Consider the following 12,832-nt stretch of genomic DNA (forward strand, 5'->3'; position numbering starts at 1 on the left):
CCCCCCCTTCCCTTTCAGGCTGAGAATCTCCACACCCCCTCGCAAGACAAAGGCTGCATCCAGGGACCCCAGGCCAAGCAAGAGACGTCGTGTGGAAGACGAATCCAGCATCACCCAGAGCGCCACCAACAGTGGTGTCGTGGCCATCGTAGAGAGCGACCCTGAAGGAAAATTTGTGAAGCTGCACAATAACTCTGAAACGGTAAGTCCTCAGGGATATGCAGTTTCGAATCACTGGATTCATTCGCGTACTCATTGTTCCTTTCATCCCAGTGTGAACCTGTAATCATAAACCAGTGGAATCTTCTGTAGGATATGTACACTTACAAGTTTCTCAAATTTTGGGCAGGTTGACTGTCTGATTTTAGGAGAGAAAATGGACAGTCAATCTGCCCAAAATGTCAAGTCTTCCCATCTGCTTCTGTTCTACAACTTCGCTCACCGACTCAATCCAGCCCTTTTTCATCTCTTTAAATCAAGTCAGCCTTGTAGTCAAGCCTCTCGTCTTGCCGTCTACTCAAGCTTTCTGGTTTACAAACTATTTAAGGACTCCACTAATTTCCGAAGATATTCTTCTTTCCAACCTCCACTTTACTTCTTTCTCTATCCACTTTCTCTTAGTCCTTGCCATTGCTTTACACATGGTTTCCCATAAACCACTTCCACGTTTGTTCATACCGCACCTTCCAAACCTTCAAACATCTACTATCAGGGTTCCCAGCCCATCAGGAAATCAGGGAATATTATTTTACTTTTTTTTCCAGCCAGGGAAAAATCAGGGAAATTGATTTTTTAAAGTACTTCATATCAGGGGAAAATGCCTCAAATGAGGGAAAAGTCAGGGAATTTTAATCAGCCCAAAAGTCGAAAGCATGGTAGTCAGTAAGACTCTGTTATATTTTGTTGCATATCAAAACAATATCCATTGAATGATGGGTTATGGTGGTACTAATTAGTTTTTTTAGTGGTACTAATTAGTTTTTTTTATACAGAAGATACACGTAATTCACTGCAACAGAGTAGAAAACATGCGAAACTGGGAATCGATTTAATTAATTATCACAGAATATTTAAACTTCATCAGAGAAAAATCAGGGAATTCTGTTTTCTCGAAAAGCTGGGAACCCTGACTCTTATCGTTTTCATCTTAATCAACTATTCATTCATCCCCTTTTATTTCATTGCCTCTCCAGGACCAAGCATTGGGCGGCTGGCACCTGAAGCGCAGTGCTGACGGTGGCAGCGAACAGTCCTACAAGTTCACAAGCAAATACGTCCTGAAGGCTGGCCAGGAGGTGACTGTCTGGGCCTCTGGCAGTGGCAAGTCCCAAAGCGCACCCACAGACCTGGTCTTCAAGAACACAGAGTCTTGGGGCACCGGGGACAATGTGGAAACCACTCTGGTTGATGCTTCTGGGGAGGTAGGTGTTGCCAATTTCGGAAGTTCTGAAATGGCATGAAGACATACTCTGCACTTTTTCTCAGACCTCATGTTATATACATTTGCAGTAAATTGCAAATTTACAAGTGATAAACCACTTATGCATAAAAGCAAATTGGTTTATACCTGTTGTTAATGCAAGAAAAAACAAATTTGTAATTATGAGAATTTTGAATGATTTCGGCATCAAAAATGTACTTTGATTCATTATAAAATTGATTATAAAATTCTTGTAATGTCAATAAGTGAAATAATAATTAGAAACAAATTCTTTGGCAAAGCTTGCTCAGCCTCTGGAAAGTGTTAGGCCAGGGAAAAGTGAGATAAATAACTTAACCATAAGGCAATATCCAGTGGCTTTAAATAATGTCTGCTGGTCATAAATGTTGTTCTACTCTGGATTATTTATATCTGAAAGGTATCAAATTCTTCATGAAAACAAAATAATTGGCATTTAAAGACAAAGTTGTGGGAAAGATTGACATTGTGAGCTGTCTAATTCTGTGCATATTTAGGTAGAATATCATGAAAAAAAAATATCCACTGCAAATTATTACTCTTCAAACACTCCTACATTCAATGTACATGTATAACAAATTAGATCTGAAACTGTCAGGCCGACAATTTAGATGTAGTCCCACATATGCTAATCTGTGTGACATCTTCAGAAAATTAGACCAAATGATCCAGATGTAGCTGACTTAGCACCTGAGGACATGTTCCAGTTGTGCGTAACGTCATTTATAATTTCAATCTTATGAAACATTCACCAGTACACTGTCCTCCAAAGAGTTGAAAGAGATGAAAATCAAATTCGAGTATCATTTGATTTGAAAATCTCTTAACCACACAAACATAGATCAATTGTAACTTTGAGATTGATTTGATTCTTTCACAACTCATTGAAAGATGCGACACAGAAGTGATTATCATAAACAACAGATGATTTCAATCACAAGCTGTTGTGGTGTCACTCCCTAATCATATCTTTTTGTTTTATTGCAGGTGATGGCAACTCGCACAGTGATAAAGGAAGTCACAACACACGAATACAGAGAGGTATGTGTGCTTTTCTTATCCTTAAATTTCTGGCTTAATGATAGATTGAGGCAATCTCTATTCATGATGCAGCAAAAAAAAAAGTACCACTGCATGATTTCAAGTAGAGCTCATTAATTGTGTTTCTTTTAAAAAAAACTTTACAAGGGCCAGGGGGGGGGGGGGAATTCTGCATCCCTCTCCTTCCAACATGTTGCACAATACAGCCACGCTGGGTCTAAGTAACCTGGCTCTATAAGGGTTAAGATGGTTTGATTACACGTTGTATTCTATGACCGAGTATACTTTTTTCTGTGTACTGCAAACATTTGGGCACGCTAGTCATCCAAATGTGCCTTTTTGGACATGTATGAGACCGATTTCCCATCGTTTTGAAATTATGTGGTATAGTTTTCCTCTCTGGAAGAACCCCTCAAAACATTCCTCTCACATTGGTCTCTCATGAATTGCATTCATGCATTGATACTTGTCAATACCAGTGAACAGGATGTGCCTAAGTAGTATACCAACTTGGGGGTAATTTGAGGACTCTTTCAATGCGATTGTGTTATTTATAATCCCCCTTTTGTCACTTTTGCTTGGAAGGGAGGGTGTGAGTTGTTCTTTAGACTGGCACAAGTTAATCCCTTGATATCAAGTTATACTTGAAAAGATGCAGAGAATCTTGTGTAATACTAATAATGCATTTTGGGATGCCTGCTTCTTCTGGAATTAAGTAAGGTAGACCCACATGATGGTATTTATGTCCTTTCTTTTATCATGTTAAAATTCATAGAAAGAGCCCAAGACCAACATGTACCAATTGTGTCCCCATCATGATAGTTACATGGTTTAGATTTCTAATTCAAGGATATGATCTCTATGATGTATTTTTGTCACATTGTAAAATAAAGTAAATGACAAAAATAAAACACTTACCACAAAAATGTAATATATGTTTTTCTTTGTTCTGTCTTTTTTCCAATACAGGGTCGAGAAGACAGATGCACCCTAATGTAACGTGTACTGATGAAACTACGACAGCACTTTTTAATCACTGTAGAATTCAACATTACCACTCGTATCATTATAATCGTCACTTGCGAGGTTTTAAGAGTAGTTTTGTACAAATTTTTTGTAGGTATTAAAAAGTTGCAGAGGATGTCCTAGTTTTGCACTTGGTCAACAATCAATCATGTTTAATCAACTAGTAAATGGAAACTTTTAACCAGCTGCTTTTTATACTTCTACTCGTAGCAGAGTGATCATGCCTTGGATGATTCAAATGTTATTTATCCAATGTTAACATTGTAGGAACAATCACAGATGGGTTATTTTGGGGGAATTCTGTATAGACCTTACTGCTCAAATTTCATGAACTGGAAATGTTGAAATGCCATGTTTGTCAAAGTTTGTATCCTGATGAAAATCCATAATCTTATATCAAGGGCACACATCCATAATATTGGATGCTCCGCAATTATTACTCTGGTTTTAGCATGGCAGTGATTATGATGCTCATGCATTCCAAAGCTTACGTCATATAAAAACTAATGGATCGCTATCATGTTTGTATCAAGGTTTTTGGCATGTGTTGTAGAAATCAAATGTCTTTGTGGTTCCGATCAACGTATGAAAGCTAATTGCAGTAAAATATTCTTGAGAACAATGGCAATGTCATTTTACCTTCTTACCCATACCATAAAAATCATGAAGAGGTAAATGCTTTTTTTTTTCTGGTCATGCTTGATTAAGTCTTGTCTCAGGTTATTTAGTAGTTAGACTTTGGATTCGGGAAAAAAAAATCCGTATTGCTTGACCTGGATCCCCTTTTAAAATATGATATAATCATGAACAGGCAAATGCTTTCAAGTTAAGTTAGGAAAATGCATAAATCTTCAATGATTATTGAATAAGAGAGACGATCTCCATATATATCTCCAGTGTCATTGCATCATAGACATCATGGTTCCATAACGTAAAGCCTAGTGGCTGATTGTATGTATGATGGATCTTTGTTATTAATGGTACATTGTAATCAATGCAATCAGTGTAAAAAAAAATTTATGATCAAACACCCTGCTTTTTGTTATGGAACACTGGCATTATGTTCATGAAATTTTTGGTCATTTTCCAAATATTACAAACGTAATATCGACCCAAAATCTTTCTCTTTATCAAAGGCTGAAATAGGCAGGTTTCTACATGTTTGTGTGTTTGACATAGTATACTGACAATTTTACGGTACTAGTTCTTTGAAGTTAATGAGAGAAAAAAAATTTGGTAACGCCATATTTGCAGACATGAGAATCATGAATGCTAAGACTTTGAATGAATTAACCATTTGCTATTTCTGATGCCATACTTACCACTTTGTGTTGCAATTGAATATCACAGTGTCATTTTTACTGCATAACCATACTGAAATTGCCTGCCGATTTAATTGAAAATCTGTAATAATTCTGTAAGAGATCTACTTAAAACATCAAATAAATGTACACCGCGGCAACAGAGGAGTTTCTCCATTTCCCTTGTGAGTTGCTAGTGTGTTTTTTTTTCTTCTGATTATGCTTTCATAATGAATATCAAAATCATTTGAATGTGTATTGAAAGAAATTGAATATCAAACAGTGACATTTTGGAAACTGCAAGTTTGCCCAGAGCACTGCTCCTTAAAAAAAGGATATTTCTATCTTGTTGTTCTGGTGCATTGATCCAAAAATTTTGTTGCAGATTTAAGAAACAGGCTCGTGTATTAACAGTGACTTGGACAACTCCAATACAAAATGAAAATGATCTTATCCTTCCTATTTTAAGGTTCGACACCCTCTCCCCTTTGAAGCTCAACAATTTTATTGTAAATTGTATATAGTTGTAGTGATTAATTCTCTTTTTAGTTGTTTTGATAATCAGCATCTTATTTATACACATTTCTTAACTAATTGATATTACTCATACTTTTGAAATCAGATTGTCAGTGTTTGTCTAGATTTATTTGTTAAGTTTGAAATTGTTGAATGTAATCTACGGAACTTATTTGATGCTACTTAGGATAGCAGTATGAACACTATCAGAAACAACTAAATTCCAACTTGAATTAAACATGATAAAACTTTGTTCGTCATCCGTATATTTTTAATTAACATCTTCTGTTATGTAGTAATATATTCATGTATGTTGCTGTTTGAAATAATTCTTGGTCGTCTTATTATGGAGAATATATTTTGATAATCAGTTAGATGTCTGGTTTTGTGACTAAAATACTTGTGCAAGATTTGTTAAAGAACTATGTGTATTCAGTGAATATGTTATTGCAGTATACTCCTTAACATTTCTTTGTTGGCATTAGTGGTGAGCACTTGAAAATTAAAGAATTAAAAAATGATCAGCAAATTTTACACTTTTCTATTTTCCTGAAATGTATGTTCTAATTAAGATTATGTATTTCACTTGCCTTTTCGACAGTATGACTGGATATATAGGGTTTAGACAGTAGGTTATCTGCTGTAAAACAGCTAAGTGCATAATAAAAATGCTATGAAAGTAGTCTATATATAGGTTGTCATTTTCAGTTTTTATATGTTTTCTTATGTAAATAGTAGCAGTTTTAAATTAGAAGTAACCATATGTAGCCTGATTATGTTATATCCTTGTTTTTAGTACTTTTTGTGTAAATATTAGTGAATGTGAGAGACATAAGTAAGGGTTTTTTAGTCACTTTAATACCACTTATGGTTGATATATTTGCTTCTAGTTAATGTCAGCTAGGTGCTTTTATAGATTTTTACAAATGCATCTATGTGGAGAAAGAAAAAAAATGCATGCAACCCAAGTACATAAGCATACAATAAGAAATAAGTTATGACAGCAATCATTTTAAAAGGCATCTGAAATGATATGAAGCGAGCTTCTATTCTGTTTGACTCTTAAGTAGGAAATCAACATTTGTGCTTTTAAAAAAATCTCACTTTGTAGATGAAGCCATGTGTATCGGATTGGTTTGTCTTTAATATTTCAGATGGCTTGAATCCTAAATTTGTCTTATTTGTTAATTGCACATGTGTGATGCAAACATTACCATATTCTTCAGTTAAAATGATCATCATGATCATCTTCTGAATAAAAATACAAATTTGTAATTCCAGGATTTGTACATTTAATGTCAATTGTCATAAACATTTGCTTCTTCATAAACTTTACTTGAGAACATGCCACAATAACTTGACTGTGTCAGGTTTAAAGTGAAAATGTCGAATTTCTGTTTGAATAATATTTACCTGGAACTTTGTGTACTGAAATGCTTCTTGTCCTGCACCTCAAACTGAATTCATTGCTGTCGATTATCAGGGTTTGTCAAATTTTCAATAAAGAACCAGAACTGTAGTAATCAATTTCAAAGAATTATTTTGTATTTTGATTGTATGAATTTACTCCCTTACTGTCCCACTTACATTGACAAGTAGATAACAAAAAACACATAAAAAAGAATTTTTTTTTTAAGAAAGGACACGTTACGTAGGGTAATAAGGGTGTCAAAAACACTGAAATTATGAAAAAAGGTTATCTACTTCGCGAGGAAAGCTATGTGTTTAGGGTCAAATTTGTGAGGGTTTAAAACAAAATGTTTTATAAAGGATGTACTTTTTGCCCCGACAGTCAACACTAGGTTAACGTTACATGTTTAGAGTATGATTTGCGGGAGGTGGGGCCATACTTAAGCCAATGATGTAGGTAAAGGTAAAAACCAATGTCTGGCGTCCATGACGTAGCAATTTAAAGGTCAAGTCCATTACAGGAAAATGTTGATTTGAGTAAATAGAGAAAAATCAAACTAGCATAATGCTGAAAATTTCATCAAAATCGGATGTAAAATAAGAAAGTTATTGCATTTTAAATTTCACTTTTTACAAAACAGTGATATGCACAATTCAATGTCATGCAAATGAGTCAGTCGATGATGTCCATCACTCACTTTTTCTTTTGTTGTTTATTGTTTTAATTATACAATGTTTCATTTTTTACAGATTTGACAATAAGGACCAAGTTAACTGAACCATATAGTATTAAACAACGGTAATTCCATATGTTCAAGGAGGAATTATTGTTGTTTCACTTGACAATGAAGAGAAAATTAGAATATTTCATGTAATAAAATACAAAAGAAATAATGAGAGGATGATGTCATCAGTCTCCTCATTTGCATACCAACCAGGATGTGCATATAATTGTTTTGTGAAATTAAGCGAAAATTTAAAATGTCATAACTATTTTATTTTACATCCGATTTTTAAGAAATTTTCAGTGTTATGTTTGTTGGATTTTTCCCTTTTTATTCAAATCAATTTTTTGTTGGGGTGGACTTGTCCTTTAAATATTGCTGTACTTAATTCAGGAAATACTTGCCAAGAGTATTGTTTTGTTTCCAATACTTGTTAAGGGTAGGGTCTTACACGCCAATACTTGTTAAGGGGTTCATTTTGAGAATATGGAAAACTTGTTTAGGGTGCTTTTTGAGACGCCATGGTCGCGCATGGTATCCACTCGTCAATGGAAGTGGCCCCCTGTGTTTGCATATGATAGTGGTTCTCAATTCAGATTGCTGAATTCATTTTGAACCTTTCATTTTTGTGCATGCCATTTTATCCCTTATTTAAAAGCATGTAAAAGGCATCAGCAAATGATGTGTTATTTTGGTGTATAATAGATGTATTACAATATGAACAAATCTGGTTTTTAAAAAATTATATAGTTATTCTTGCAGACTATTTACTGATGGGGAGGGGCATTGGTTCCTCCTCACCCCCCCCCCAAAAAAAAAAAAAAAAAAAAAAAATTCCATGATGGAGAATAAAAAAAATCACTAGTACGGTACTAAGAAATGAAAGGGTAAAATTTGAAATTATATGAGGAATATTTGATACAAAACAATGTCTCACAGATGCCAACCTGATCAGTATTTTGGCAAGAAAACTCGACAACCATAGTTTCAAACCAGACTCTTGGCGGCAAATATATATATTATCTGCCTATTTGCTTCATAAAAAATGGCCTGGCTCTGAGCTTCACTGGAGAAAAATTCATGCAGTTTCGTTGTAGTTGAATACCCAACTCTCACATACAATAAATAAATACATAAATAGCAAAAATATATTTTAATTAAATGGGAGACCCAGGCTGAAAGTATTTATAGCTTAAAATCCACAGAGCAAAATGCCGAAAATTTCGTCAAAATCGGACTACAAATAGCAAAGTTATTGAATTTTAAAAGTTTAGTAATATTTTGTCAAAACAGTCGTCATGAATATTAATTAGGTGGGCTGATGATGTCACATCATCACTTGTTCTTTTGTACTTCATTGTATGAAATTAGATTTATTCAATTTTTTTTCCTTCAAGATCTAGAAAAATTGGATTGACAACTGATTTAGTGCATTAGATATTTATTGCTGCAACTTATTTCATTATAAGGCACTTGTTCACTGCTACCATCCTGCCTGTGGAGAATCTACAGGTAGGACTATGGTATGCCAATGCTGTATTGAGCACACACTTTAAAAAATCATTAAAGTATCACTTTTGTGACCAAAATTACTAATTTCCATACAGTTGCAATTTATTTTTCATTAGTAACTTATGAATAATTTTTGTATTCACCAGAGCACTGAAAAACTTGAAATTTTGGGCATATGTTTGTGTACGCCCTCTATTGGTGGAAAGTAATATGGCAAGAAAATTTTCATTTTTCAATCTCTATTTTTAATTAAGAAAAAAATAATTTACAAAATTAAATTTACATAAGAGCCAAGTTATGTGATGAATAGATGTAATGAAAACTGACAGTGTAAGAAAATCAAGCATTTGTCCCATAGAAAAAGAGAAAATAAGCCAAACATTGCCACCCTTATTTTGCCACACATGGAGATGTAAGTGAGAACAAGGTTATATCATAACCTTGTTCATTGAATGAGTGTTATAAGGGAGACATTTTATTTCCACAGTATGAAATAATGAAAAAAAAATATGATTTTATGTAATAACCTAAGAAAACGGAAAGTGGAGATGTGACATCATCAGCTCAGGCGCGTAGCCAGGGGGGGCGGTGGGGGCGGTCGCCCCCCCCCCAAAACGTCCCCAAAAAGAAAAAAAAAGAAGGAAAAAAAGAGAGGAGAAAAGGAAAAGGGAAGGGAGGAAAGGGAAGAAAGGAAGGTAGCTTTGTGTTTTTTTTTCTTTATTTTTTTCTCAAAAGAGAAACTCCTTCACTCTTCTTGCTCTAAATTTATATATGAATTTTGCTTCCGCGCTGCGCGCGGTTAGATGACAATATTGAAGTTCTCCATTGTTTCCCCACCTTTTCTCTAACCCTGTTTTTCCACCTCAGCTATGTGCTTCTTGCCAGTTAAAGTTAAAATTGTATACATTAGGGTATGAATTTGAGTAAGGTTAGACCGAAGTAAATATATGAAGTTATCTTTTTTTTCAATTGATCGCGCAACTTCTGGTCTGGTCGGCTCCGGGCGGGTAAAATCTTTATATCAGTTTCTGCCGTCACCTACATAAAGTCAACTTCTCCCGCTTTTCAGCTCATTACTAAACAACCACAATTTTGGGGCAAACAGGTTCCTAATTTCGTTCGTGTCGTATTAAATAAAGTACAATATTTTTTATCAAATTGTATTAAACTTCATGTCATTTCCCTGTATACATTCATCTCCTGTCCTGTTTTGCGCCCTCAGTTTGAAATTTTGAATGACACTTAAGTTTCTTTATATTCAAAATGAAGCGCTTCATGATAAGTAAAAAAAAAATTAGGCATCCTTTTTTTTATAGTTAGATAGTTTCAATAAATCGCAGAAGTTTCTACTTTTTGCGCACTATATTCCTTGTAAAGTTCAATAATCTTAGAAAATCAATTGAATTAGAGCCGATTGGGTATTCATCTACATTTGATGAAACGTCCGCCCTTTGAAATTTCAGAGTTTCATTGCTCTGCGCGGGGAGGAATATCTTCCTCTACCAATCTTCTCCTCTGTTTTGCGAGTTAAAAATATGCACTGTTGCTAAATTGTTTGTAATCAATGATCTGATCTTTCCAAAGAAAGTATTCAATATATCTTTGAGAAAACCCTTTTCTCGGGACCCTTTTTATGGCAAGAAAAATTGATAAAACGCTTTAGCTTCCGCGCTTCGCGCGGATTTATTATCATTTTAATTTCCTCCATTGTATACCTCTTTTGTGCATTCACAATCATTTGAAAACAAGGTTCAAAATCGCAATATAGTCAACCGAATTGGAGGTACTAGAGACAAGAGAAACGGCTCCTTTTCATTTTAATTTATGAAACACTAAAAGCTTCGCGCTTCGCGCGGGAGGGGGAAACTCCCCCTCCCTGCACCCACCCCCTAGGGAGCGCGCTTCGCGCGCTCTGTAAGTGTTGGCACGCTTCGCGTGCATTTACCGCCCCCTCCAAAATGAAATCCTGGCTACGCGGTTGCATCAGCTCGCCTAGTAAATATACATGACTGTTTTCACAAAATATTGCTGAACTTTACACTTCAATAACTTTATTATTTGTTATCCGACTTTGATGAAATTTTCGGCGTTTTGCTCTTGAATTGTACTCTGTGTATTGAGATAAAAATATTTTCAGCCTGGATCAAATAATGAATGGTCAGGGAGAGGAGTGGGACGAGGGCCGGGCATGCGTTTAGTTAAATTTTGTAGGAAGTTGTTAGCTTTCAAATGGCATTCCACTTCTGCAAAGCCCTATAGTCGCACAGTACTGGGGCCCGTTGCCACGTACGTGCACGAGCCATAGACCCAACGTCAGCTTAAAGGGCGACGCCATATTGCCAGATTCTGGCCAGATTTGGCGCGCGCCCTCACCCGGCTAACGTTGAGCGCCATTCATCTATACACTAATTCCTCTTGATTACCATTGATAAAAACCTCGTTCAAATCTTTTCCGGAATTATTATGAATAAGCGATTGATGTTTTTCCGTTAATCAAATATCCGTTATCATACCCATATTTTTGTGATATTTATAACATTTTTATTTTAATCACAATTTCAGTCCAAACGCGGGTCAGTTTTTGAGAACCCACGTTGTTTGTGCATGCCCACGTATGGCCTTACGCGTATTGAACGGAATGATGTTGGGTCGAACACCAGAATATTGTTGTGATTGTTTGTTCCGTGTTTGTTGGGGATGAAGCTATGATGGCGACCAGTCACGTTTGACAGTACCGCCAAATCGTTAAGATTAACTAATTAAGGTCAAGGTGAGATAAGAGAAATGAGCAAGGCGCTTTATGGGGGGGGGGGGGGGAGGCCGACTGAGAGAGAGAGGGGGGGGGGGAGTTAAGAGGACCCAGTGGGGATACAGTTTCATCATCAGTGCAGGGCGTCGATGAACAACTTAATTTTTTTTCTTCAAAATGTGGAAAGTGACAGAAAAAGGTTAATTGGTTCTTATTTTTTGAAAAAAAAACCCAGAATTTATCAAGATTGCTGTTTATTCTTCATCATGGTTGTAGAATTTAATAAAGTATAATTCTTTCAAACAACTCAAATTGTGATTAATCGTATTGGATTTATTTCACTCTTTTCTTTCGCCTTGTTTTTTTTTTCTTCCAAAAATCAGGGAGATGAAAAATATGAGAGCTAGAACGTAAACATATGGACTCCGTAACACAAAGGTTTACGATGAATAGCACAAATGAAAGAACGCTTCTGATTGGTTCTTAGTCAGTATTTTGCGACAAATGCACGTGTAACATTGATCTTGATTAGCCAATTCATTTAGCGATTGATCGCTAATCTTTGTGTTACGGAGCCATGGTGAAGTTATGACGTTGGAGAGGGCGCAGCCCCATGCACTTGCAGATCCAGATTGATTTTCATGGGGGACACTTAGAGTGCCCCTATATTTCTTCAGTATTATTTTTACACGCAAAAAGTCAAAGAAGACATCATGCCACTCATGCCACCGACAGCTGCCTCGTCAAAGGGGGGCGGTCAATTATTTTGATTTTTTTTCATTTTGTCCTCGATAGGGAAGCCGGGGGGGTCAATTCATTTTATATACATTTATATTGTGTTTATATATGGGAGGGGGTCTGCTACTGAGCATGTTTTTACAAGGGCTTAATATAACAGAAATGGCACGATTTAACACAATAAAATGTATCATGGAGGTTAATACTAAATTAATACATAATTAATAATTGTTTTAATTGAAAATGAAAATAATGAAGGCACCCATAGATCTTAAAAATATCTCATAAATACAGGCCTAAACCTGTATGAAGTTGAACAGGCATAAAGTATAAATGTTTAGCTATAGCTGAATTG

The 12,832-nt window shown here is 35.5% G+C and overlaps 1 protein-coding gene across 1 annotated transcript in view; it reads left to right on the forward strand.

The window, feature by feature from the left end:
• The window catches only part of LOC121415393 (lamin-B1-like), a 36,184-nt gene extending 29,322 nt beyond the window's left edge, over positions 1–6,862 (forward strand). Inside the window, exons 7-10 of the mRNA XM_041608592.1 lie at positions 19–202; positions 1,194–1,421; positions 2,447–2,500; positions 3,470–6,862. Of these exons, the coding sequence (XP_041464526.1) occupies positions 19–202; positions 1,194–1,421; positions 2,447–2,500; positions 3,470–3,499 (496 nt within the window). The 3' untranslated portion in view covers positions 3,500–6,862. The remainder of the gene's footprint in view (positions 1–18; positions 203–1,193; positions 1,422–2,446; positions 2,501–3,469) is intronic.
• The last annotated feature ends 5,970 nt before the right edge of the window (positions 6,863–12,832 follow it).

The sequence above is a fragment of the Lytechinus variegatus genome, chromosome 5 (genome assembly GCF_018143015.1).
Source record: "Lytechinus variegatus isolate NC3 chromosome 5, Lvar_3.0, whole genome shotgun sequence".
Taxonomy (NCBI): Eukaryota; Metazoa; Echinodermata; class Echinoidea; order Temnopleuroida; family Toxopneustidae; genus Lytechinus; species Lytechinus variegatus.